Here is a 24,272-nt window from a genome sequence, read left to right as displayed (position 1 = left end):
CCTCAATATCGAATAACGAAAACAATTTAATTTTCTTAATTATAAAATGTGTATGGTATCATCTCCTTGAAATTTGTGTTGATTGAACGATCTAATTTTCTATTGAAATAAATACAATGAACGCTAACAGGACTAAATGTTCCAAAAACAATTAGGCACCGCGATGCAATTAATTATTACAGCTTTTATTTTTATCTTTATTTTAGTTTTCTTCCTCGTCGTCAATTTTAGGCGCCAAGTAATACCTGATGTGTCCAATATCACCGATTTTATATTCACACACTAAAGGCACGTCATCGGACATGGATAATTGAACTTGATTGCAAAGAGGACCAGCTTTTACAAAGCAATTCAGATAACGGCAAGAAAACGTTAATTTTACTGGTTCCTGCATATTAATTGTTACAGCTTCCTCTTCATTATCTGCATCTGCAGTTTGCGCCAATTTGACGTTGGCTATAAAAAAAACATACACCATTTATAGAATTTGTACATAAAAAATCACTATACAACTACTTAGTTTAATCTTTAACTTTTTAATCTTAAATACTGTGTGTAATATTGTTTATAAATATCAAAGCGATTTCAATTTTTGCTTTAATGAATTTGTATAAATGTATTTATTAAAAATTTATTTCATGTAATTTTATTTAATAATCAAATATCTTCTGTTGATAGGTACATTTCATATGGAAGTGGAAATGTAAATAAAGAGAAGTATGTAAGCATGACCTTTACATAGGAAGCAAGATTATAAAAACGAGTATTTTAAATAGTTTCAGTTAAGGTTCCAAGACTTCAACCTTGTAGTTGGTTTTAATCTGTTGGTCTGACACAGTGCACAGAAAATTTCAGCATTAAAGAAAATGGCGTTAAAATTTTTCTTTGACTACAATCATGTAAGTAAAGAAATATTACACATTATTTGAAATAAGTTAACAAGCTTATCTTGAAAACCATATTGTATATGTATATTTTAATTTACCTGTGCCATAATCACCAGATGCACTGAACTTTATACCTTCCTTAGTACATGCAAAAGTTATAGACTCCCCAAACTGGCTCAGGTCCCTACATATACGGGTGAACTCTGCAGTTGGCATTTTTACAACACATGAGTATGAAGTTTCCTGCAATCCAAGCATTATAAAAATAACAATAATTTAATCTCTGTCATTACTCTATACAGAAGTAAGCCTTACAGGTATCCCCAGGTGTTCCTGGTCCATATTAATCAGTTTCATCTCATATTCAGCTAGCTTATCCTTGTTTGGTGACTCAAATATAAAAACAACAGACTCTGGATTATCCAAAGCTCTCAGGGTCACTGTATCCTCTGAACCAGCGCATTTTAGAATCTTTGACATGCTGAAAACATTTTACAATCGATTACTATCATGATAAGTCTACATACAATTATTTACTAGTTCTGAATTTATTTTCTGCTCTATTTAGATCAAATTCCTTGAAAACTTTCCTTTCACTTTCGTTATAAATTTCACTAGGCGCTCAAGCGGCTTGCATTTCACGAAGCAAAAGGATAACGATAGTGCGATTGAAAAGGAGCATCTCTTTGTTCGAGAGCCGGTGGTCGCGAAAAATTTTCAAATCTTGGGGGGGGAGGTTAAGCTCACCAACTGATGTTCATGCCCATCGACAAATTGCGATCACAGCGGTATTTGTCGAAGCCATCGCTTCTCAGGTTTAACGAGACCAGGGATACGTGCGCGTTGTCCATCGCCTGGACCTGAATTCCTGAATCCGAGCATTCGAAAGTCGCCTCGGTCAGGAGGTCCCGCACCGCGTCGAGGACCTTCTTCAAGATCGCGCTCTGCGTCAGGCGTGCTTCGAACATCGTATCGCTGTCCTTCGTGCTAGTAAGTCCTTCAAGTGTCCCAAGTGGAAAAAAAAGCGGCGTTCGCGAAAAATCGTGTGGGAGCAACAAGTATTCGTGGCCTTCTTGGACGATGGTTACCCGCGCTTTTGTCGCGCGCTCGTAAACAGACAAAAGTATGTCGAACAAAGAGTGGATATGCAGTCGGCAAATGCATGCGGACCATTTCAAGCTCACACATACATACAGTTTAGTAATAATCGAATGTGATTGGATCTTGCTCCTCGAGCTTAGCCAATCATATTTGGCTTCTGCCGTGACTTTCAACGACTGGCTTCAGTTTACGTGATTTAACATCGTGATAAACATCTAAACACTGAAATATTATTTAAACATTTTCCCCATACTTAGTTGTAATTTTATCTTTATAATTATAATTAGCAACTTTTTTTTTTATTACACCAAGAGGAAGTAGATGGCACTCGTCGAGTAATTTTGAGACATTTTGCAATAATGTATATAAATATAGCTTATATAATTTTTTGTTACGCATGCAAAATTAATATTATTACCTATTGTATTTCTACAAATATATACTAATACTCAATTATCATTGATATAAATTATAAAACTTATAAATTTGTTGATAGTGTTGATTATAATATATTCTTAGAGTTCGTGTAATTATACCGAATGACGCACAAGCGACCAGCAGATTAATTACAAAAGAATACGTGAAACAATAACTTTAATGATATAAGAGCTTACAGCTCAGTATTCAGAGCGTTATCCGCTTAAGCTTGACGTTCGTCAGAATCAATTAAAATAAAAAAATAATTACAAAATCCTTAAATATGGCTCTACAGCTGCTTACGTTACTATGTCTAAATACATGCAGTCTCATTTTATTCAGATTACGCAGCTACTGATATTTATACATTATATGGAAACAAAATCTCGTAAAAGACTTTGATCAGTTTGCGCAATGGCAAGATTTGAGACGATATCTTGTCAAGTTAGTTTATTTATTTTAAGAAACTAATATCGCCTGTCATGTTTTCCAATTCGCTGAACATTTGGTCGAGGTGCTAAAACAAAAAGATGAACATTAAGGTTGCATGCAAAATATCGAGATTTTTTAATGCAACACCAATCGTGTGCCACACTCACATCCGATGGTTCTTCATTTCGCGTTGTTCCTGACGATTTAGTTTTAAATACTAAATTTTTGACATCGTCGACATCTTCATCTTCATCGTCATCGTCGAAATCTTCATCGGAATCATCCGGGTCTTCAACATCATCCTCGTCGTCGTCGTCATCGTCGTCGTCTTCGTCATCGTCGTCATCGTCATCGTCGACATTACCGTCATTATCCGACATATTGTACATGTCCTTCTCGTCATAATCTATAGGTTCCTCTTTAATTTGCGTAAGCATTACGGTTTCCTCGGCACCCGTTTCGGTCGGTAGTAGATCTTCAGATGTCGAAGATATTTGAAGGGGCTGTATAAAAAAAAAAAAAAAATTAAAAGCATTAATTTTTTGAAAAAATAGTAATATATATTTGGTAAAAACTAAATATAATTTAATTAATCTATCTTAAAGATTAAGCACATCAAAATGAGTTTATATATTTTCGATTATATATTTTATTTATTAGATTAAATCTTTTATAATTAAAATTTATCAACATGATTTATAATTAAAATTGTTGTATAATAAAAAAAAATGTTTATAATAAAAGTTAAAAAATATTTTCTATTATATTTTTTATTTATTAGATCAAAATCTATTACCCATGGTTCTTTCTGTGTCGATGTCGATCCACTCAAGTGAGAGTTAACATTTTCTTGAATTTGCAAAGTAAACTTATTTTGTGTTTTATTAGAATTATCTTGCAATCGTGCCTCTGCATTATCCACATTTTGACTCGATGATTTATTCGTGGGATTGATCTTGTTTTCCTTTGTTTCATCAATGTTGTTTTTTTCCTCTTTTAAATCGTTAACATTGAGCTCAAGTTCCGCATGACTTGCGCTCCGTTCCTTTTCAACTTGTGCCACGTTTTTCGGCTCTTCTTTAACTTTCTTAACGTCGTGTTTAGGATCTTCGGGAAGACAAGTGTTACCTCTTTTTCGTCTAAATCTAACGTTAATATTTCTTTTATCCCACATTAAACCATACGCTTGTTTGTAATCTGATATCGCATCGTCTACGCTATTATACCTCATAAGAATATTTCTGTAACAAGACGTAAAAATATAATTTGTTATAAAAATATGTACAGCAAAACGAGCTATTAAAGTATAACTCACCGAGTATTTTTCATTTTTCGTGTTTCTTCATCTTGCGCCTTAGGAAATTTACTTTTTATTTCGCTCGTTTTAACAGATTCAGGAAGATTTCCTATGAACAATGTATAAGGATCTATTTCTTCTGGATTATCCTCGTCTCTCAATGACTTTTTCTCGACTTTCAGATGTCCAACTCCAAACTTAATTTCCTCCAGTTCTTTTATCGCTTCGTCAATGTCTACATCTTCTGCCATTTGAATAAAGCAATATCTTGGCCCACAAGGATTTTGAAAATGTATGTTTAATATGTCCGGATGAAACTTGCCAACAATATCTTTATCTAAATCCGTATCGGGAAATTTAATTATTAAGCTTTGAGCATTTACTTTATTCTTCATGTTATATTCATTTTCAATTTTTAGAGCCTTCTCCGCGTCTTCTCTGTTCCACGGTTTACTGACATAACTTTGAGATACCAGCTTCTTTTGCTTATTTTTTCTTACCACCTTCTCCTAAAAAAATTTAACGACATTAGTTATTGTTCTAACGTGTACTAATTTAATAGTATTGCAATTGTAATAATACAATTTTCACGTCTTGATCTTCTGTCTCGTCGGTATGTCTGTTGCTTGCAATTCCTGTAGGAATGGAAGGTATAGGATGATTAGGTAGAGAAACAGCCATGTGATTCATTATAGCGTCATTCGTCGTTGTTGGATAATTATTCCTTCGCCACTCCAGTCCAAGATTGCTTGTCAGTGGTGCTCCAAAATAGGCAGCCTGATCAAACTGATTCTGTGGTTGGCCAAATCGTACCATTCGCCTATTCTTGCGAAAATTATTTCTCTGAACATACATATTGTTTCTATTGGGAAACCTTTCGCGACGCGCATAGCTACCCCTTAGTGGAATCTCTCTTTGAATGGTATTTGCAATATCATGTGGAGTTGGTGGTGGCAAAGGAGATGCTTGAGATGCTATCCATTGCCAAGGGTTGTGTGGGTGCGCCCATTGAATGGGAGTAATTTGGGAAGGCACTGGTCCATAAACGTGTGGCTGAGGCGGGATGCCGCTCGGCGGTGGCGGCATGGGAGGCATGGGTGGCAAGGGTGGTTGTCCAGGTAAGGGTTGGGCTATAGTGGAGGGCGTGGACGACGATGCCGACGAATAATTAGCGTATGAAGAGGGATCGTATCCAAAGTTGATAGACTCCTGCTTGAAGAAGTTGCGCTTGGTCTCATTGCTTTCTTCGGGTACCTAAAGATCGAAAAAGTATGAATTAAAACAGAGAGTGCGGGCAGTGACGTTTGAATTTTGCGACGTGCACGATTGAATCTTGGCCCGATAAAATCGTAATCATCCCGCCTCTTGTACAAAGTCGGTGTATTCGCGTGCGTAAATATTGTTTGGCATTGACGAATTAACCTAAAATAATCTAAAAGATCACTCGTGCGAGTGACCGAGGAAAGCACGGCGCGTCACCATTTATAACGCTAGAAACCGCGAAGAGGATGATAACTCGAGCTATTACCGCGCGCTTCATACTGCTAGGTTCAACGTGACTCGTCTTGCAAGGTAGCAGCTGATAGCAGCATCTCATGAGTTACATTACAACGTAAACATCGTAGCGTGCGAGCGTGAGTGACCGAATGACAAGCGTAGCAGCCGTGGAGGGATGTCAGAGCTACCAACCCGTCTCGCGCGCGTAAAATCTTTTCGCGACAAATAATTACGAACGACCCTGACCCGATTCCATCGAGATGATGAGGTGAAATTGCGTTACGCAATTTATCATTGATCATTGAGCCTGCCAGAACGCGGGCGGGTCTTTTCACTCGTTTACATCTGCATCTACGAATCCGCGGAACGCCGAACGTTTCCGCTTCACTCTTTTTTTTTTTTACCTCCAAATTGTCAACTTCTGCGAACGCAGACGTATTGCGTTTATTAAACGCAAGACGACCCTATTAAATTGAATCAATGAGAACAGAAATATAACGTTTTGAAACAACATTACGTATATATGACAAATTAAAATATTAAATTAAAAGTCTTTGCTCAGAGTAATTACTTTTATCGCAATTTAATAACTAAAACTTTAAAATTTTCTTTCTATATGTACACTTTCTGTTCTAATCAATTCAATTGCAGAATAATGCTGTTAAAAAAATACTTTAATGTAAAGAAAATTATTACAGAATTATTATCGTTTTATTTTCACAACATGTAGCAAGCTCGTACTTTTTCAATTATAATTGACATTGATTTGTAAATTTCTAATTATGAAAGATGAAATAATCTTTCGTATACTATTAGCTCTTTATAATTTTTTTATGTTAAAAAAAAGGATTATCGGATCAACAGAACGATGTATACGTATTGAGTGGCCATGAAAAATATATAAAATAATAGCTTTAATGATAAAGTGGAGCTTACATAATCATGCACCAAAGCATGATGTTCATTGAAAAAAATAATTACAAAAAGGCTTAAATATGGCTCTATAATTACTTACGTTATTTAAACACATGCAGTCTTATTCTTTTACGTTATGCGCAACTACTATTTTACATATTATATATGGAATTATAGTTTGCGAAAAGAACCTCGGGATAGATCGTGACGATGCATGTTGAAATTAAGTAGTAGCTGATTCAATTTTTAAAAAAACTGATGTCGCTCGTCATATTCTCTAAATCGCTGAACATTTGATCTAGGTGCTAAAATAAAATACGAGATATTATTCTTAATGAATCGCAAGCCACAAATATAATTAACGTTCAATTAATAAAAATTGTGTTATACTTACATCTGTTGGTTCTTCTTTATCTTGCACTGCTTTCAATGGTTTTGAAGCAAACGCTATATGTTCATCGTCGATGTCTTCGTCGTCATCGTCATCATCGAAATCTTGATCATTATTATCCTCATCATCGTCGGTATCGTCCTCGTCGTCGTCATCGTCATCATCATCGTCGTCTGATTGCATGTTACACATATCCATTTCATCGTAATCTATAGGTTCCTCTTTGATCTGTGTGAGCATCTCCATTTCTTCGGTAGCTACAATCTGTGGGTACGACGATGGAGTTTCCGACGTTGAAGGTACTTGAGAGGACTATAATATAACAAATAAAAATGTTAAATTTTTTCTTAACAAATTATTTTTTTCTTTGTGTTCGAGAAATAACATAATTAATCATTTACACATAATTGCAATATTATAATTTTAACAATAATAATTTAATATTCACCCAGAGTTGCTGTTGTTGCTTTTGCATCATTTTGTCCGATTGCGCCAACACAGAAGAATGAGAGTTTACATTTTCTTGAACTTGTAAAGTCAATTTACTCTGCCCTTTACTGGAATTATCTTGCAATCGTATTTCCACGCTGTCCACATCTCGATTCGCTGATAATTTATCAGCATTGACTTTAGCCTCTTTTGTTTGATTAGTGCTATCGTCTTTTTTCGATTCGTTAACACTAGGCTTAAGCTCAACGTGATTTGCGTTCTGTTCCTTTGATTGCGCCGCATTATTTGGCTCCTCTTTGACTTTTTTAACATCAAGCTTGAGCTCCTCTTTAACTTTCTTAACATCAGGCTTGAGTTCCTCTGGAAGATAAGCATTGCCTTCCTTCCGTCTAAATTTAACAATGATGCTTCTCGTGTCCCACATTAATCCGTATGCCTTTTTGTAATCTGCTATCGCGTCGTCTACGCTATTATATCTCATAAAAGCGAATCTATAAAATGTAACAAAATAAGTGTAAAATCGTTAAATTAATAACTTTCTATATATCAAATATATATTTATAAGATCAACTCACTGCGTGTTCTTTAATTTCCGTGCTCTCGATACGTCTACTCGTGCCTTTGGAAACTTGCTTTTTATTTCATTTGCCTTAACAAATGTGGGTAAATTTCCTATATATAAATTGTAAGGATTTATGTCCTCAGGCTTTGTGTTTCGGACATCTTCATTTCTCACTGCTTTTTTCTCAACTTTTAAATATCCTGTACCAAACTTAATCTTCTCCAATTCTTTTATGGCACCATCAATATTCACACTCTTTGCCATTTGTATGAAACAATATCTTGGGCCACTTGGATTTTGAAAATGTATATTTCGTATACCCGGGTGAAACAGCTTAACGATATCCTTATTTAAATCTGGATCAGGAAATTTTATTATTAAACTCTGCGCGTTAACTTTGTTCTTCATGTTGTATTCATTTTCAGTCATCAGTGCTCGTTCTGCATCCTCTCTATTCCACGGTTTGCTAGGATAACTTTGAGACATCGGTTTCCTCTGTTTATTCTTCTTGACAACTTTTTCCTGAAAAAAAAAAAAAAAAAAATGTAAATGCATTAGCTATTTTAATGACAAATGTGCATTACTTAAAATGTTTATTGCAGTACAATTTTAACATCCTGATCTTCAACTTCCTCGCCATGCCTGTTGCTCACAATTCCTGACGAAATGGAAGGTATGGAATGGGAAGATAGAGGAACAGTCATATGATTTATTATACCATCGTTAGTTGTTGCGGTATAATTGTTTCTTTGCCACTCCAATCCAGCCAAGGGTGTGCCAAAATATGTGTTCTGGTCAAACTGTCCTTGCGATTGCCCAAACCGCATAGGCCTTTTGTTTTTACGGTAAAAATTATTTCTTTGGGCATACATGTTGTTCCTGATGTGAACAAATCTTTCGTGGCGTACATAGTTACCCCTTAGTGGGATCTCTCTCTGTATTGTGTTAGTGATCTCGCGTGGAGTTGGAGGCGGCAAAGACGGTTGCGACGCTATCCATTGCCAGGGATGCGTCCACGCTTGAATAGAAGTTACTTGGGAAGGCACTGGTCCGAAAACGTGAGGTGGAGGTGGAACTCCACTGGGCGGTGGTGGCATGGGAGGTAAGGGTGGCTGTCCAGGTAAAGGTTGAGCGATGGTGGAGGGTGTAGACGACGGTGAAGAGTAATTAGTGTACGAAGACGCATCGTATCCGAAGTTGATGGACTCCTGTTTGACGAACGTTCGTTTACTCTCACTGTTTTCCTCGGGCACCTGAAAACAATAAACGCAAATTAAAACCGCGCACTTAGGCCGTACCTTCGTCAAAGCGATAATAGTTTCGACCCGTGAATAAATGAAACAATATACAGTGATTCCCAAAAGTATTCGGACACCAAAAAATTTTTACTGTAAAGTGGTGTATTCAAATAAAAAATTAAAAAATTAGATTGGCTCGTTTTTTTTATAATACATTGTTGATTTTATTTTTACATTGTACAGTGTTACTTTAATAAATTAATACATACATTGTTTAATAATTAATTTAACAAAAACATCGTGATTTATTGTCTTACACAAGTATTCGGACACTAAATAATAATAAAATAAAACTAATGTTTTTTACAAAATAAAAATAAAATTAATATTTCGTCGGATAATCTTTTTGATCTAATATATATTTTAGGCATATTTTAGGTATATTTAAACAAATTTTTTGCAAGTATTTTACGTTAAAAAAATTTGTTTAAATATGCCTAAAATATATATTAGATCAAAAAGATTATCCGACGAAATATTAATTGTATTTTTATTTTATAAAAAACATTAATTTTATTTTATTATTATTTAATGTCCGAATACTTTTGTGAGACAATGAATCACTGTTTTTGTTAAATTAATTATTAAACAATGTATGTATTAATTTATTAAAGTAACACTGTACAATGTAAAAATAAAATCAACAATGTATCATAAAAAATGAGCCAATCTAATTCTTTAATTTATTATCTGAATACGCCACTTTAATTAAAAATTTTTTCGTGTCCGAGTACTTTTAGGAGTCACTGTATGGTTTAAAGTCGACGTAGTAACCTCGAATAACCTACAAAATTGTTGCACATTAAAGAAATAAAACCAACGGCTGTTGGAAATCATGATGAGAGCGACGCAATTTCGGTACTCACCGTGCGCTTCATCCTGCCGGGATTGACGTGACTTGTTCTCACAACATGACACTTGTCACAGCGTCCCGTGAGTTACAATGTAAACACATTGTAGCGCGAGCACGCGAGAGACAAGTGTAATCACTTGAGCGACGCCAGGAATGCCAACCACTTCGCGCGCGTAAACTTTCGTGATTTTTTGCGGAATACGGAATAAACGGATTGACTTTGACGACTGAATTGAGAGATTACGTCGCGCGGTCCATTGTCACGTGCGAGGTGATGCGATCCGAATTACGTACTTCGTGAGACACCGACGACACTTCTACGCGCCGGGGCCTCGCTCTTTCTTTCTCTCTCCATCGATCCACGACATATCGCGCACACGTGACGACGCGGATGGACATGTCTCGAAACGCGAGGGTAACGCAAGCGCGAATCGCTGCTCAACGCGAATAAATGAAAGCTCGTCGCGCGAGTTTGCCTGAAGAATGACAGGAGGCGCCACGGGCCAGACAAATGTTTCACATTTCAGCCCCGCCGCCTGACCGTGCCACAGTTCGCGGCAATCGCGGATTTCGCAGATCGAGCGTGTAGCATATTGGAGTGATATGGCTGCGAGCATCTCTGAGGAAATTGAGGTATTTTAAGCGAGGCGTACAACAAATCGGCGGGTCGATCTCGGTCACGAAACGCAATGCGGAGAGCCGATATCCTGTCCGCGTGCGACGGCAATTCCTTCCGGCAGATCCTTTCTCTTTCCACATCCTTCTCCCTCCGCGTCCCTCACCTTTATTCCGCCTTCATGATCCCAAATGTTCATCGGATAGAAAGTGTTCTGAAATCCGCGAGGCTTTTTTACGTTCTGAAAAGTGCCCTGCCGCCCCTTCGTTGATCTATAAATAATCGCCGTCACGCCGGAAATGCCGCGGGGCGGTCGCGAAAGGCGGCGTGGTACCCGGCGACACGATGCGCACGCGATTCGCCGTACAGGTTAGCGCGGCCACGCATTAGGTCCATTGAAATCGATCTAGACAAGCTTGTATAGATGCATATGCGTATATGTAAGAAAATTTATTAGTTTATTTTTTATTTTGTCGATGAACCAATTGATTTTTTTATGCATAAATTTATGCACTGTTCTTCAAGTTTGTCCGGATAAATTTTAAATGCTTCGAGTTTCTTTCGTGCTTAACGGAATCACTGTCGTAATTTTTTTTTTTTTTTTTACGAGTTATCGGAGGTGATGCTTGAAACTTAGGTATTCTCTTTTTTTTTCAGGAAATCGATCGGAAACAGAATACCGAAGTAGCGATTCCTGGCGAATTTCCGCCTGAATACTTAATTAAACATCCTCTACAAAACACATGGACCTTGTGGTATTATGAACCTGATAGGAATAAGTCATGGGAAGAAAGCCAGCGGGAAATTACAAGTTTTGATACAGCTGAAGATTTCTGGAGGTAACAATAATTTATTGGAGAGATATTGGATGTTTTTCACAGAGATGACACATGCCACAGTGTATTATTTCATCTTTGTTTAACATCCAGCAACACAAGAATAAAGTATTCATTGTGTTGCACTATTATATTATTTTTACATTATTTTTTTTTGTCTAATCTCAGAGACCTATAAAACTGGAACATAAATAACAGTAAAAAAAATTTTTTTAGCTTGTACAATCATATAAAGACTGCTTCTGAATTAAGGCAAGGTAGTGACTATAGCATGTTCAAGCAAGGAATTCGGCCTATGTGGGAAGATGATCAAAATAAATATGGTGGAAGATGGTTAATAAATCTAGAAAAGAAACAAAGAGTTACAGATTTAGACAATTTTTGGTTAGAAATTCTGCTCTGCATGATTGGGGAAGCTTTCAATGAATATTCTGATGATGTCTGTGGAGCTGTAGTCAATGTCAGGACAAAAGGAGACAAGCTTGGTGTTTGGACATCAAATGCAGATAGCGCGGATAGTGTTATGGAAATTGGGTAAGATAAATAGAGATGAAATATCCAGTTCTTTTTTTTTATATATAATTCTTTAAGCTTAATATAATTTTGTATTCAGATATTTAATAAAATTATATATATACTGGGCGTCCGATCGCGCATGTTACACCCAAAATCTGTAAGTAGACAATAATTTAAGACAAAAAGTTACGAATTTTATAAAATTGTATTATGACTTTTTGTCTTAAATTATTATTGTCCACTTAAAAATTTCAGAAGTGATATGCAAGACTGAACACCTTGTGTATATATATAAGTATTTACCGTTGTATTAAAAATATATAATATACAAAATTTATAATTTTAGCCGAAAACTAAAGGAACGATTAAGAATCACATCTAAAACGACTATGGGATATCAGGTACATAAAGATACAATGGTCAAAGCTGGAAGTCAAACAAAAAATACTTATACTCTTTAAATAAACGCTAAATTTATGATATCACCCCTGAGTTGTTCATTGAAATATGTTAATGTCAAAAATTACCCGATAAGATTCTTAATAATACAAATGTGTAGAAGAATATTTTCACATCATGTTCAAGAAAACAGAAATAATAAGATTTAGTTTCCGAAAACGTGTTACGTCATTGTTGTAGTTATGTTTCCATAATTAATAAAAAAAAAAAAAAAAGATTAAATATCAATAAAACATAAAAGCGATATAGGTGAATACATTACTAATATAGAAATTTAGCTTAATTATAGGAATATAATTATAGTAGTATATACACCTAATTTATGATACACGCGAGTTGCTGTATTTTTTTTTGTGGCACATAATACAACTGTATAGCTAGGATAAATTTATACGTTATAATGTAATTTGTGAAACTTTATTTTTCAACAAAATATATCTATGTAATCTTTAGCACCTCTTCTATACGGTAGTAATGTACGATCTATAATTACATTCATGACTTTCTTATAAATATAAAAATATTCATATGTATTAGCATGTATTTGCTTATCTTTATATTATGATTTTTGTATATTAAATGACTTTATTATCAAATATATTTAATTATTTATTAAATTATATTTGATTAATAAACCAAGCACAAAGTCAGAAATAAAATATGTAAAAATTCATTTTAACAAAAAATTTAAATAGATTTAGTATCAACATTACACATTCCCATCCTGCAATATTAATTTCTCTAAAAGTTCTTTAAGATCTCTTCGTCTTCCTTTTTCAAAAGCATGTATGAAATTTATAGCCCATTCTTCTCTATCAGATTGTGATATATAAATTTTTAGAATCTAAAAAAAATTATTTCAATATCTCCAGTCTAGTTTACAAATTAAAAACTTACATAAATGCGTGATCTAACCTCATAGCTTTGCTCCTTCAAATCATAAGGGTATTTATTTTGGACGGCATCAATTTCACATTCTCTAATACCTAAATGTCTAGCAATATCTCGCCAAGATCGGCCCAGCTTATCTTTGACTTGCAGCAATACTTAAAAAAAGAGAACTATGTATCTATATTTAAGAAACAATAAAAATCTAATAATTAAAAAAAATACCTTTTTCTTGTAGTAACTTTCTTTTATTGTAAAGATGACATTGTTCTTTTTGTGTGTTATTATTTAACAATTTAGTTGACCTAGTTGACTGTGATAAACTATACACAGAACTGCATGTAGATTCAGAGTTAGTAGACTCCAAACACATGGACTTTGATGTTAGTGGTGCTGTAAAAGTTATTATAAAAAGATACAAGTTATTAGCTCCAATTTTTTAAGTACCAAAAAATTAAAAATCCCTTACTTTCATTTTTATATGCATTACACAAAGATGGTGTAGTTTTCAACCAATTTTCATAATCTTCCAGTCTGCTGGTTAAGTTAGAATTGTGAACATATTTTTTTGATATATACCATAATGGTGCTATGTTGTCACAACTCATAATATCTCTTTTCTCCAGCAATCTTATAAACATCTTAAGATCTTTTATCTGACTTAATTTACGTTTTGAATCAATCTCATATGAGTAATTACATTTTAATTGTTCTAAAATATCCTTGTCAATGATAGGCTCTGCTATATTAAAAAAGTCTTGACAAAGCAAGTTATATTTTTTAAGCATCTCTTCATAACACATTTAATCACTTATTTTTGGTCAGATTTCTGCAACAGAAATAATACATGTAATCCAATAGAATATTTAAAGACATATTTTTATTGCAATATGTACATACTTAAATATTTATTCCAGGAAAATATTTTAGTAGAAATTTTATAACTTATAATAAATATATTTTACCTAGTCTTGAACGTAACTCAGCGAAGTTTTCCATATAACATTTATCAACAAAACACTTTCCAATCCAAATAGTCCAATTTAATTAAAGTATTTAATATTTATAATAAATAATCAATGATACAAAATGTAATTATTAAGCAAAAAAAATCTAACCTCAGAAAAACTTCTCGTAGCATCGATTCGAGATATCGATGGTACTTACACTGGTTTCGCTCAATGGCTGCACTCTCTAAGATGGTTATCATCAGTCAGAGAGCTCAACTTAGAATCGCGGCTTCTACGCGTACTGATGCAGAGGCTCGTCCGTGTGAAGCCGGCTTCACACGAACGAGCCTCTGCATCAGTACGCGTAGAAGCCGCGATTCTAAGTTGGGCTCTCTGCCATCAGTTATCATACTTTATTTTTACTTCTACGAGGTATCACCCACGTGTAATCATGGAAAATAGAAGCAAAATAGAATATCTTATTGTTGATACGAGCGCTTTTATAAAGAATGCTGCCTTGCAGGTAATTGTTGCATGATATGCTAAAATAATATAAAGAATTACAAAAATATTAATTTTAATTATAAAGCTGAGCATATATACATATGTCTGTGTGTATATTAAATTGATTAATATATGTATTTTTGATCAAGAGGTTTGTAATCAAGATGTAATTTTGTATTTTTTTATCGTTTTATCTTTTGTATAACGTTTACATATACTTTCAATGGATGTATAATTAAAAACTCACTTGTAGGAAATTGGAGTTAATATTTTGACTGAGCAAGCTGTGGTTGATGAAATCACAAACAAGAGACAGTTGAGAAGATTAGTTGTATTACCTTATGACTTGAAGGTTCAGGAAACTTTTGCTGAAAATATTAAATTTGGTAAGTAAAGGTTGTTAACCATTGAGAGTGTACTCAAAGAAACATAAAATGAACACAATGTTTATTTACAGTAACTGAATTTGCAAAGAAAAGTGGTGATTACACTAGTCTTTCTGCTACTGATATCAAAGTAATTGCACTTACATATCAGTTAGAAAAAGAGAAAGTTGGAACAGCACATTTAAAAGATATTCCAACAATAAGGAGTATTCAATCTACAGAAAATAAATCAATTGATGATCTTAAACTACCAGCTGGTTTTTATATGCCAAAGAAAAAAGTAAGATACTTTAATTGTTATATATATATGTATATATATACTTATATTGTTAATTTAAATTAATATTTTGTAGGAGAAAAAAGAATTGGATAAAAATGAAGAAAATAGAGAAGCTTTAAGTAATAGCACAGAAAAACAATTTACTGCTTGTAAATCTACATCTTCAGATGAGTCAGATTATGAAACAGCTACTTCAGATGATGAAGAAAATAAATCAGATAATTTGGCTGATAAGTTTTCCAAACTGAATTGCAATCCCAGCGATTTAGAAATAGAGGGTGAGACTGAGGGCAAGTACATTGTAGATGACATTCTCTCTCCTATTGATATGGCGTTAAAAAGTGAATTGCTTGAGAATGAAAATGATTATTATGACGATGAAAACGATGATGATGATGATGATGATAGTGGCTGGATTACACCAGGTAAATTTAATTTGATCGATAAATTTTAATTCAAAATTAGTGCCGAAATATATACAATTAGAATATATTCAAGATTGTTAATTTTTTTGACAGCAAATGTTTCTAATGTAAAGAAACAAATGGATTCGGAAATTCTAGAGGAAAAAGCTGCAACTGTTGCCTGTTTAACAATGGACTTTGCAATGCAAAATGTACTCATGCAAATGGGATTAAATGTAGTCTCATTAGATGGCAGAGTGATTAAACAGATGCGAACTTTTATATTTAGATGTTATGCCTGCTTCAAGACCACCAGTGTCATGACAAAAGTCTTTTGCCCGCACTGTGGTAACAGGACGTTAAAGAAAGTTGAAGTGACTTTAGATGAAAATGGAAAGCAGCAGATTCACATCAATTTTCGGAAACCTCTCTCAGCCAGAGGAAAGAAGGTATGTTACTTTTTAATGTAAGAAAATATGGGAATGTAATAGACGTGGGAAATAAAACTAACGAAATTTTTCAGTTTTCGTTACCAAGGCCAAAAGGTGGAAAACACGCTAACAATCCTATTTTATGTGAGGATCAACCAAAGCCAGATCAACGACCAACGCGTTTGGCGCGCAAGAAGAATAATCCGCTCGACGATGATTACATAGCTGGATACTCGCCATTTGTCATGCGTGACATAAATTCAAAGTCTGCTATGCTGGGCATAAGACCGGACGGTGCCGTCAAGTATTGGATGAAGAGAAATCCTAATGAATCCAGAAAGAAACGAAAATAAAAATTACGTTTTCAAATTAATGTTATTTTGAAAAATTACTAATGTGTAATTTATATATGTATATTTAATTTTTATAAATATAATAAATAAATTTACAATGTATTAAAAAATGTGTATTTAATTATGTCATATGTTATTATAACTTCTGTTGTATAAGTAATTAAATCTCATTTACAAGTTTCAAATTAAAAAAATAGTGTAAAAAAATTGCCCCGGGTGAGGATCGAACTCACGACCTTAAGATTATGAGACTTACGCGCTGCCTACTGCGCTACCGAGGCACTTGTACTACTTAATGTAACTTTATGTATATTAGGAGAAATAGAAAATTGAGATTAGGTTAGATATATATTTTAGTGATTCCTCACATCGAACACATGGTCGTGCCGAATATTTTGTATTGTTTCTAGCTGTTTTATTTTGATTTGAACATGATATGTCCAGAGATATGGAATTTTAGACCACCACCACATTTTACCTCCGTGGATGTGGTCAATTATAGGAAAAGCGATCCACCCACGGTAGTGAAAAAACATTACTTTAATCATTCGGTACATTTATTAATAATTTCTTTCAAAATTTAGCTTCTAAGTTGACACACGGAAGATAATTTGCGTTTTTATATGTTAGATATCTGTGGTACTTCCCGACACAAACACCATTTCTCAAGATTTACTTAATTGTCTATCAGAAGATACGGATTATTATCGTATAAATGAACTGCATGTCAGCGATCTTTTAAACATTGAATTTATTGAGGCTTTCGTTAAAAAAGGTAAGTTGATTGATTTTTTTTAGCTATCTGCATAGTGTCAACTCTAAAATACAGGGCTATAACAAAAATTTTCTTTAATTAAAGGAATATTTTCTTTTAGAATTAAAGAATATAAAAAAAGAACATATTTTTTTTACACCTTATGAAAATTATTGTCAGTTTCAAAATTAAAGTTTGATATAGAATTGTGCTGTATGCAATATATTATATATTCAATATTTACATAATTTTTCTTTAATTTTTATATTTAGTGTTTATATATTATTATTAACATCTGTATTTCACATATTAGGGGAAATTAATCTCCTGACAATAGGAAAAAAAATAGACTTACAGAATTCTATTTGTTTAACTCCAACTGGCTGCTTAATTCTCTCTTTGCTAACAAATGATTACCAGGCACTTGGTTTAGAAGGGAAACCCTCAGTCTTTGGCCACAAACTTCATACTCGTTATAGTAACTATTAACAATATAATAAAACAATAAATTATATTTTATAATTATAGAATAGAATATAAATACATATTTTAAAATAATTTATTTGAAACAAATATATATATTCATCTTTTTAATAAATTTGAACCTTTTTTTGTTCTTAATATACTAAAAAGTAGTGAGGATTGATCTAACAAATAAAAGTTTTATTCCTGGTAAAAAGAATTATGAAAGGATTCGAAAAGCATTGAAAGAACGACTCAAAGAAACATTTGACGTTATAATATCGTGGGATTCACCAGGTATACCCATTTGTGGCTTTTTTTATAATAAATTTGATTTATATATACATATGTTTTTGTTGTATACAACTATTTGAATATTTCAGAACCGAATCTGTGCCCGTCGTCAGTGGCATCGTGGTTTTATGCGCGCAATTACAATATTCGTCTTTGTTGCCAGAAAATTTTTCAGAGAACTAAATATTCATTAACAATTCCAACTTACGAAAACAGATGCGACAAAACTGATAGCGAGTTTTTTGAATGGCTTGGAATCTTTAGCATTGACGACGATTTGTATGCTCGCGTTTGAAAATAATTTTTCACAATAGTTGATAAAACTAAAAAAATACATTAATGACTATAACATTTTTAGGTTTAAAAGAGAGGATTACGTAAACACATATCAGTGCTCTTTGCCTTCCACACACGTCGGACAAGTGCAATATTTACAATGCACTGGATTTTTTACACGAAAAAAGACACAAGAAGTGTATGATATATTAAAAGAATATGTGTTATCACGTAGGACTTTACCGTGGGTTAGTTTAAACGTACAAGGATTTGCGGACAGTCCCATTAGTTTTGATTTAAAAGAACACACATTTTTCACCGAGGGAGACAACAGTTACACTATTGTATTTCGATCTCAAGGTGAAGCTGTAATACAAAAAAATTTAAGTTCTAACAATAAATGATAAATAATAAAATAAATTAAATTAAATTAATATTTTAAAACCCATCCGAGATTTTTTATTTAAAAAAATTCAAATTAAGTAAAAGATAATATATTATAGTTATATATTGAATAAGCAAGCAAATAATTTCAGGGAAATTAGAAAAAACTTCTTAACACAAATTACGATACGTTGACAATTTACGAGATTTAATTATAATTTATTTTATCATAAGGGATATATGATAGCTATAAATCATGCACTTTTGTTCATATAATAAATAATTATTTTATATTAATATAAAGATTATGAGTTAATATTAAAGCAACAAGAGGTGTAATGAACAATAAGAGACAATATCAAATGTACATTGTTTAATTATTCTTCGAAGAAAATGAAAAGGATTTATATATTTAGAAGTTAAATATGCCTATACCTATTGCACAATATGCTGCACGAATAAGAAAGTTTCACTCTCTTATATATATAACTCCGTTGCTACCGTTACTCTAAATTGTATTCGCTATTTCCGTACACCACTTGCCTTTTTATTAACTGATCTTCACAATATAAATATTACGACAAATATCTCTGTACCATCATTAATACTAATTTTACACATATGCATTACCACACTATTTAGACTGAAGCTTATCACAAGATAAAAAGAGATCTGAATAAACTTAATACTATTTTGCAACATAATAAAATTAGACACGTCAATGTAAAACTGACGCTTATAAATAAATTAATATTTAAAAAATGTAAAAAATAAAAGGTACTAAGATACTTTACTAGGAGATCAAAGCAGTCTATATAATAAAATCTTTTACCTCAAGCAGGCATAACTTTGTAAACAGTAGCAAACATTTTTTTTTTAATATTAAACATATATGTAATATCAAGATAATGTAAAATATATTAGGCATCTTTTTTAAAAAGTTAAATCACGTATCCATATTAGAATGTTTTTGAATCAATCTTCAGATTAATACGTGGGAACTATCCGTGTCACTGAATTTTATTCGGGAATTATAATAAGAGTCTTCTATAGCTGAAGCAACGGACATGCGGGACTTAGATCGCGCTACGAGATCGCCTATTTCGTCGAGATCTCGATACCTAAAATATAAATAATTTCTCTGATTAATTTTTATATTAATATAATTTTGTGTAATCAATTTAAATTTAAGGTATATACATATATGACTTAAGAACCGACACATTACAAGAATTACATACACACGTACCTACTGACAGGTCGACTGGGATTTTCAGATGATTCCGATGAATTTTTCATAGTTGAAAATCCATCATCTGCATTAAATGATGCTGCATTGCCTATGCAAGAGTGATAAATGATTACAAATATAATAATTTTATTAAAAAAATACAAATTAATAAATTACCAGAGGGAAACAATATGGTATGTTTTAGTAGATCACCGCTAATGAACGGAGATAGATCATCGTCTGGTAACATATGATTCATCGAATCTGTTCCGACAGACTCGACCATTTCTAACCATTGCTGATTATGCGATCGAAACTTTTCTACTTTTATGCGAGCTGCCCAGTTCTTATTACATATCTAGGATATTTTAATAATTAGAAATTTTTATAACGCCGTAAAAATTATTTTTGTAACATAAATCATTAATATTCTTTTTATCAAACTTATAAAAATAAACTTGCATCTGAGTTATTAATTACTTACGGCAATAACATCCAAGCATGTATCACAGACTTTTCTAATTGCAGGGTTTTTATCATGCATTAGATCGATAAGATATCCAGGGGCTTCTGCAAAAACAAATCACAATTTTTTAGTTTTATTCGTGTAGAAAATTTAAAGATATTCTTAATGTATATTTGCCGTATTGTGAGCCATTAACAGATCCAACAAATAAAATTGATAATATATTACCATTACCAGTCTCGCGAATCAAATAATCTCTGGTTGAATCGTGTTTTGCAATTTGATAAAAAACATAAATAATTTGCAAAACTATTTCATCATCTTCTTGCTTAGCTGAAACGATATTATTTATTGAAAGTGGCTGATTTTTCTTTGGATGTAAAAATACATATAACTTTATTGCACGCTTAATTTTTAACACGTACCTTTAAGCAATTCGATAAGAGAGAGAAGTATATCAGCTTTACATAACAAACGAGCACAATCTTCGTCGTGAGCTGCAGTGCCCAGAAATATTACGATTTCGAGAACTATGTCATCTTGCGCTTTACCTGAAAATATGAAAGATAGCATACAAATAAAATGAAAAATTAGAGTAAGATTAAATACTTCGCTTTCTCTTGTATTTAGCATTTAAAAGAAAGAACGATGTGAGATAAAAGAGAAAAAGATCGTACCTGGAACTAAATTATTGCGTATCCATGGTATAAGATTGCAGCGTTGAATGATTTGAGAATAATCCAAATCAGACAATTCTAAATTGCCTAACACGCCAATTACTTCTAATATAAAGTCTTGAGAATCAGACTGAGTCAGAGCCATAGCAAAATCACCGACAAATTCCTATTAAATATACACGAGCAAATATAAGCTTTAATTTTTTTTTTTTTTTTTTTTTTTTTTATCACGTTAAAAATTGTGAGCGGAACGAAAGTCCGCAGTGCACCTCACAAGGGAAAATACACTTCATACATACATCACATATACATGAGCAAATTATTAATGGCAACAACTGCTTACTTATTGTAATAATATTAATATTAATTTTTAACTTACGACAAAGTTTTCTTTCGTCGAGTCGTGTTGGGAAATATTTCGAATCATCTTCATCACAAGAGCATCTTGATTTCTAAATGCAATTTTTATGAGACCTTGCAAACGATTATTTTCCACCATTAATTGCGCGTTTTTATTGTTAATAGCTAAATTTATACCAAGCGCTATTAATTCAGTCCTTACATATTCGTCCTCGGAATTTAATATCATGTTTATTATCTGAACAGAACGTATAAACGTTATAAAATAAATTTTTAATTTATTACGTTTATATTAAAACTTAATAGATTTTTATATACCATAGGAATGCAATCAGTATTTGTGAACATTGCTTTTACTTTGTCGTCCATACTGGCGTGATAGAGTAATCCCACAATCGTACTTTTATTTTTTACGTCTGCTGTAAACATAATAATACGTAATATACAAACATAATAAATTATTTTATACCTTCTGATATTAAAAATAAATTATATAAATGTACAATTTTACTCTTTAAATGTATATCTTACCTTGGCTAAGTAATTTTATCCATTTTGGTAACATACCAACTCTAATCATTCTCATTCTCAATTTAGCATCGAAAGAGAGATTAAATAACAATTTTAAAGTGCTTAACACAAGATCAGCATTATTATTTTGTAAAAGTCTCGGCAATTTGTCTATAATATTTTCTTCTGCCTGTAAATATCAAAGAGAAAATTTACTTTATTTTATCACGTATATATTTATATTTATATAAAACTTTATTTAAATATTACCATAAGGTCTTTGTTCTCGCGGAAGATGGATAATTTCTTTAAAAATGTGACAACAAGAATCAACAGATCAGTATTTGTTCTGTCTAGTGTTTTAATTAGCATACCGATAACATTTTTTTTACGCATTTTTCTTTCGACTTTTATAGCATTCTCGGCAATGTTTAAGAGTAGATAAAACGCAACACGCAATAGTTGTTCCTGCTTCTTAGTCAAACTCTTGAATTTTTTGCGACTCTTTTCAAGCTCCTCTTTTAACTTTTTAATATCGCTTTCAGACACAGTTAGAGGTATTTCAGCAGACCGTCTCTTAATTTCGTAATCCAACGGACCCTCCATATTCCAAATATCATCGATAATTCTGATCTTTCTATCACAATTGTCATTATTATTCGCCGGAAAGAATGTTAAACCAGTGGTGTTTTCGAACTGTTTCCGGCGTTTTTCCATGTCCTCCTTCCACTGGTCATAACGATGTAATTCAAAATCGATTATATCCATACAAAGAGAACCGATCTGTATGTGAAAAAAAGAAATATAAATGTGGAGATATGCGATCTTAGTTTTATCAATGTTTAAAACTTACTCTGTATTCAAGCACAATATTATGAAACTGACTGTATGTTGAAAAGCAAAAGAAAATATAAATAATGTTTGTGGACAGTTCTATGCTGCGACGCCAATCTTCTCTTAGGACTCGAGCTAGTGCACTTAATAATGATTCTGTGCAAAAACATAATTTTATTAATATATTATTTTAATATAATATTTTAAACCATACCTAATATTGTCATTAAAAAAAATACTAATGTAAAAATTACCATTTTTTGTCAATTCTAAAAGATTATCAGGTACTCTTGCTAATTGTAAAATTAACAAAGAACCTTTAATTTTGCCTGGTATTTCTTCATACAACAATTCAATATAACTGTCAACATTACTAATGACTGCACGTTCAATTTCACTGTTCTCAGTAGTTACTGAATTTGATGACACTGGTCTTGGAGGATGAGAATTACTACTATTACCTGTAGAAAAAAAAAAAAAAATTAGTATAAATAAATTTCTAGGGCTTTGCAAAAGCACATTGCATTACCTCCACTGGTATCATTTGTCCTTCGATTTTGCAGATAATAAATCAGCTGTTCAACCTCACGCAGCTTGGATTCGTGTATTAAAGAGCACTTCTCTATTACTTCTTTGGCCAAAAGAGAAACATTTGTGTCTGCATTCAAGCTCTTTAATCTGATTATTTTTTGGCATTCCTGTATGCAAAAGTAAAAATATGTCAAATAATTCATAGATGAGTGATAAGTCAATTGTTTCTTTAGGTAAATTAAATAAAACATACCTTGCGATCGCCGAGCATGGGATCCCCCAGTTCGCCCAGTATCAACGCTTCGACATCGTAATTCACTACCAAAGCCTTTTCCGTCGGGTGAACGTCCAACGTCCCGGATCTCACTTTCCTAATTAAATAACAATTTAATTGCGTGAGAAATTAACGATATCTACGTGAAATTATTGTGTTACGACCGTTCTAAGAGCGTTGCGTATGTATATTATATTTTACGCGACTGACAGTTGACCGACGGACTGTTTGACAGATGCGAGGCGGTCAGCCTCCCCTCACCTCTTCAAAAATTTTGCTTCATCCATTTTGTCGCTCACTAGATTCCACGGTCGTGATAATTCTTTCGTACGCCGTTTACGTACAACTCGCGGATTCTCTTTCTTGTCGATTTATTTGCGATTGCTCTCCATCTCCATGGTGAGAAAATCCGTCAAACCCATATATCGGAATCCGGAGCAGAAGACAGAAGCGCAGACGCCACGGCGGCCATCATCCGGCAAGCGGCTGCGTGCCG

At 33.0% G+C, this 24,272-nt stretch overlaps 8 protein-coding genes and 1 non-coding gene across 16 annotated transcripts; 3 read left to right on the top strand and 6 right to left on the bottom strand.

Annotated features, from left to right (window-relative positions):
- Positions 1–169: 169 nt before the first annotated feature.
- Positions 170–2,031, bottom strand: Pcna (Proliferating cell nuclear antigen). The gene is made up of 4 exons (XM_070660576.1): positions 1,635–2,031; positions 1,203–1,368; positions 986–1,130; positions 170–456 (listed from the first exon to the last, which is right to left on the bottom strand). The coding sequence occupies exons 1-4, from the start codon at positions 1,853–1,855 to the stop codon at positions 203–205; spliced, it is 786 nt and encodes a 261-aa protein (XP_070516677.1). The 5' UTR covers positions 1,856–2,031; the 3' UTR covers positions 170–202.
- Positions 767–12,749, top strand: Eif4e4 (eukaryotic translation initiation factor 4E4). Of its 3 annotated transcripts, none has more exons than XM_070660581.1 (4): positions 767–899; positions 11,374–11,555; positions 11,769–12,086; positions 12,415–12,749. In XM_070660581.1, the coding sequence occupies exons 1-4, from the start codon at positions 867–869 to the stop codon at positions 12,527–12,529; spliced, it is 648 nt and encodes a 215-aa protein (XP_070516682.1). In that variant the 5' UTR covers positions 767–866; the 3' UTR covers positions 12,530–12,749. The 3 variants fall into 3 exon arrangements, with proteins under 3 accessions (XP_070516682.1, XP_070516683.1, XP_070516684.1); XM_070660582.1 differs by lacking the exon at positions 767–899 and adding an exon at positions 10,592–10,733; XM_070660583.1 differs by lacking the exon at positions 767–899 and adding an exon at positions 11,047–11,085.
- Positions 2,841–5,988, bottom strand: LOC139104842 (myb-like protein X). Its single transcript, XM_070660558.1, has 6 exons — positions 5,663–5,988; positions 4,717–5,388; positions 4,153–4,643; positions 3,634–4,078; positions 3,005–3,340; positions 2,841–2,922 (listed from the first exon to the last, which is right to left on the bottom strand). Exons 1-6 carry the CDS (start codon positions 5,729–5,731, stop codon positions 2,860–2,862), a joined length of 2,076 nt encoding a protein of 691 aa, XP_070516659.1. The 5' UTR covers positions 5,732–5,988; the 3' UTR covers positions 2,841–2,859.
- On the bottom strand, positions 6,516–10,473 carry LOC139104843 (uncharacterized). The gene is made up of 6 exons (XM_070660559.1): positions 10,114–10,473; positions 8,555–9,202; positions 7,963–8,471; positions 7,386–7,878; positions 6,941–7,249; positions 6,516–6,851 (listed from the first exon to the last, which is right to left on the bottom strand). The coding sequence occupies exons 1-6, from the start codon at positions 10,123–10,125 to the stop codon at positions 6,786–6,788; spliced, it is 2,037 nt and encodes a 678-aa protein (XP_070516660.1). The 5' UTR covers positions 10,126–10,473; the 3' UTR covers positions 6,516–6,785.
- On the bottom strand, positions 12,718–14,555 carry Fadd (fas-associated death domain protein). 2 transcript variants are annotated; one of them, XM_070660580.1, is made up of 5 exons: positions 14,534–14,555; positions 13,885–14,244; positions 13,641–13,808; positions 13,443–13,573; positions 12,718–13,371 (listed from the first exon to the last, which is right to left on the bottom strand). In XM_070660580.1, the coding sequence occupies exons 2-5, from the start codon at positions 14,216–14,218 to the stop codon at positions 13,237–13,239; spliced, it is 768 nt and encodes a 255-aa protein (XP_070516681.1). In that variant the 5' UTR covers positions 14,219–14,244; positions 14,534–14,555; the 3' UTR covers positions 12,718–13,236. The 2 variants fall into 2 exon arrangements, with proteins under 2 accessions (XP_070516681.1, XP_070516680.1); XM_070660579.1 differs by lacking the exon at positions 14,534–14,555 and adding an exon at positions 14,381–14,527.
- A 215-nt stretch (positions 14,556–14,770) lies between these two features.
- On the top strand, positions 14,771–16,836 carry LOC139105136 (RNA-binding protein NOB1). Its single transcript, XM_070661069.1, has 6 exons — positions 14,771–14,888; positions 15,123–15,255; positions 15,327–15,535; positions 15,609–15,960; positions 16,054–16,388; positions 16,463–16,836. The coding sequence occupies exons 1-6, from the start codon at positions 14,817–14,819 to the stop codon at positions 16,721–16,723; spliced, it is 1,362 nt and encodes a 453-aa protein (XP_070517170.1). The 5' UTR covers positions 14,771–14,816; the 3' UTR covers positions 16,724–16,836.
- A 95-nt stretch (positions 16,837–16,931) lies between these two features.
- On the bottom strand, positions 16,932–17,004 carry Trnam-cau (transfer RNA methionine (anticodon CAU)). The gene has a single exon. It is a non-coding gene; the product is annotated as a tRNA-Met (tRNA).
- A 35-nt stretch (positions 17,005–17,039) lies between these two features.
- Positions 17,040–19,521, top strand: LOC139105137 (ribonuclease P protein subunit p40). 2 transcript variants are annotated; one of them, XM_070661071.1, is made up of 6 exons: positions 17,040–17,244; positions 17,354–17,498; positions 17,791–17,955; positions 18,111–18,236; positions 18,323–18,512; positions 18,592–19,521. In XM_070661071.1, exons 1-6 carry the CDS (start codon positions 17,155–17,157, stop codon positions 18,911–18,913), a joined length of 1,038 nt encoding a protein of 345 aa, XP_070517172.1. In that variant the 5' UTR covers positions 17,040–17,154; the 3' UTR covers positions 18,914–19,521. The 2 variants fall into 2 exon arrangements, with proteins under 2 accessions (XP_070517172.1, XP_070517171.1); XM_070661070.1 differs by having other exon boundaries at positions 17,040–17,274.
- Positions 19,522–19,664: 143 nt separating this feature from the next.
- Kap3 (kinesin associated protein 3) lies at positions 19,665–24,272 on the bottom strand. 4 transcript variants are annotated; one of them, XM_070661064.1, is made up of 16 exons: positions 24,038–24,272; positions 23,756–23,873; positions 23,501–23,669; positions 23,226–23,432; positions 22,991–23,127; positions 22,408–22,920; positions 22,159–22,327; positions 21,946–22,046; positions 21,647–21,865; positions 21,268–21,433; positions 21,016–21,141; positions 20,819–20,923; positions 20,609–20,694; positions 20,302–20,482; positions 20,143–20,233; positions 19,665–20,014 (listed from the first exon to the last, which is right to left on the bottom strand). In XM_070661064.1, exons 1-16 carry the CDS (start codon positions 24,061–24,063, stop codon positions 19,876–19,878), a joined length of 2,553 nt encoding a protein of 850 aa, XP_070517165.1. In that variant the 5' UTR covers positions 24,064–24,272; the 3' UTR covers positions 19,665–19,875. The 4 variants fall into 4 exon arrangements, with proteins under 4 accessions (XP_070517165.1, XP_070517167.1, XP_070517166.1 ...); XM_070661066.1 differs by having other exon boundaries at positions 20,825–20,923; XM_070661065.1 differs by having other exon boundaries at positions 21,946–22,043.

This window comes from Cardiocondyla obscurior, linkage group LG08 (genome assembly GCF_019399895.1).
Source record: "Cardiocondyla obscurior isolate alpha-2009 linkage group LG08, Cobs3.1, whole genome shotgun sequence".
Classification (NCBI taxonomy): domain Eukaryota; kingdom Metazoa; phylum Arthropoda; class Insecta; order Hymenoptera; family Formicidae; genus Cardiocondyla; species Cardiocondyla obscurior.
Note: the sequence above shows the minus strand (reverse complement) of the source record. Positions and strands in the feature narration are given on the sequence as shown.

Excerpts from the sequence above, each read along its gene's own strand:
- Eif4e4 (XM_070660581.1), top strand. The coding sequence starts at position 867 with ATGGCGTTAAAATTTTTCTTTGACTACAATCAT. Across the intron at positions 11,556-11,768 it reads ACAGCTGAAGATTTCTGGAG|CTTGTACAATCATATAAAGA; the intron begins GTAACAATAATT and ends AAATTTTTTTAG. Across the intron at positions 12,087-12,414 it reads GATAGTGTTATGGAAATTGG|CCGAAAACTAAAGGAACGAT; the intron begins GTAAGATAAATA and ends TTATAATTTTAG.
- Kap3 (XM_070661064.1), bottom strand. The coding sequence starts at position 24,063 with ATGGATGAAGCAAAATTTTTGAAGAG. Across the intron at positions 23,874-24,037 it reads GAAGCAAAATTTTTGAAGAG|GAAAGTGAGATCCGGGACGT; the intron begins GTGAGGGGAGGC and ends TTATTTAATTAG. Across the intron at positions 23,128-23,225 it reads TTTAGAATTGACAAAAAATG|AATCATTATTAAGTGCACTA; the intron begins GTAATTTTTACA and ends GTTTTTGCACAG.
- LOC139104843 (XM_070660559.1), bottom strand. Across the intron at positions 8,472-8,554 it reads AAGATCAGGATGTTAAAATT|GAAAAAGTTGTCAAGAAGAA; the intron begins GTACTGCAATAA and ends TTTTTTTTTCAG. Across the intron at positions 7,250-7,385 it reads AGCAACAACAGCAACTCTGG|TCCTCTCAAGTACCTTCAAC; the intron begins GTGAATATTAAA and ends GTTATATTATAG.
- LOC139104842 (XM_070660558.1), bottom strand. The coding sequence starts at position 5,731 with ATGAGATGCTGCTATCAGCTGCTACCTTGCAAGACGAGTCACGTTGAA. Across the intron at positions 5,389-5,662 it reads CTAGCAGTATGAAGCGCGCG|GTACCCGAAGAAAGCAATGA; the intron begins GTAATAGCTCGA and ends TTCGATCTTTAG. Across the intron at positions 4,644-4,716 it reads AAGATCAAGACGTGAAAATT|GAGAAGGTGGTAAGAAAAAA; the intron begins GTATTATTACAA and ends AAATTTTTTTAG.
- Fadd (XM_070660580.1), bottom strand. The coding sequence starts at position 14,218 with ATGTGTTATGAAGAGATGCTTAAAAAATATAACTTGCTTTGTCAAGAC. Across the intron at positions 13,809-13,884 it reads TAATGCATATAAAAATGAAA|CACCACTAACATCAAAGTCC; the intron begins GTAAGGGATTTT and ends TAACTTTTACAG. Across the intron at positions 13,574-13,640 it reads AAAGTTACTACAAGAAAAAG|TATTGCTGCAAGTCAAAGAT; the intron begins GTATTTTTTTTA and ends TCTTTTTTTAAG.
- Pcna (XM_070660576.1), bottom strand. The coding sequence starts at position 1,855 with ATGTTCGAAGCACGCCTGACGCAGAGCGCGATCTTGAAGAAGGTCCTC. Across the intron at positions 1,131-1,202 it reads AGGAACACCTGGGGATACCT|GAAACTTCATACTCATGTGT; the intron begins GTAAGGCTTACT and ends CTTGGATTGCAG. Across the intron at positions 457-985 it reads ATCTGGTGATTATGGCACAG|CCAACGTCAAATTGGCGCAA; the intron begins GTAAATTAAAAT and ends TTTTTTTTATAG.
- LOC139105136 (XM_070661069.1), top strand. The coding sequence starts at position 14,817 with ATGGAAAATAGAAGCAAAATAGAATATCTTATTGTTGATACGAGCGCT. Across the intron at positions 14,889-15,122 it reads TAAAGAATGCTGCCTTGCAG|GAAATTGGAGTTAATATTTT; the intron begins GTAATTGTTGCA and ends ACTCACTTGTAG. Across the intron at positions 16,389-16,462 it reads TCTCAGCCAGAGGAAAGAAG|TTTTCGTTACCAAGGCCAAA; the intron begins GTATGTTACTTT and ends GAAATTTTTCAG.
- LOC139105137 (XM_070661070.1), top strand. The coding sequence starts at position 17,155 with ATGATATGTCCAGAGATATGGAATTTTAGACCACCACCACATTTTACC. Across the intron at positions 17,275-17,353 it reads AACATTACTTTAATCATTCG|ATATCTGTGGTACTTCCCGA; the intron begins GTACATTTATTA and ends TTTATATGTTAG. Across the intron at positions 18,237-18,322 it reads AATATCGTGGGATTCACCAG|AACCGAATCTGTGCCCGTCG; the intron begins GTATACCCATTT and ends TGAATATTTCAG.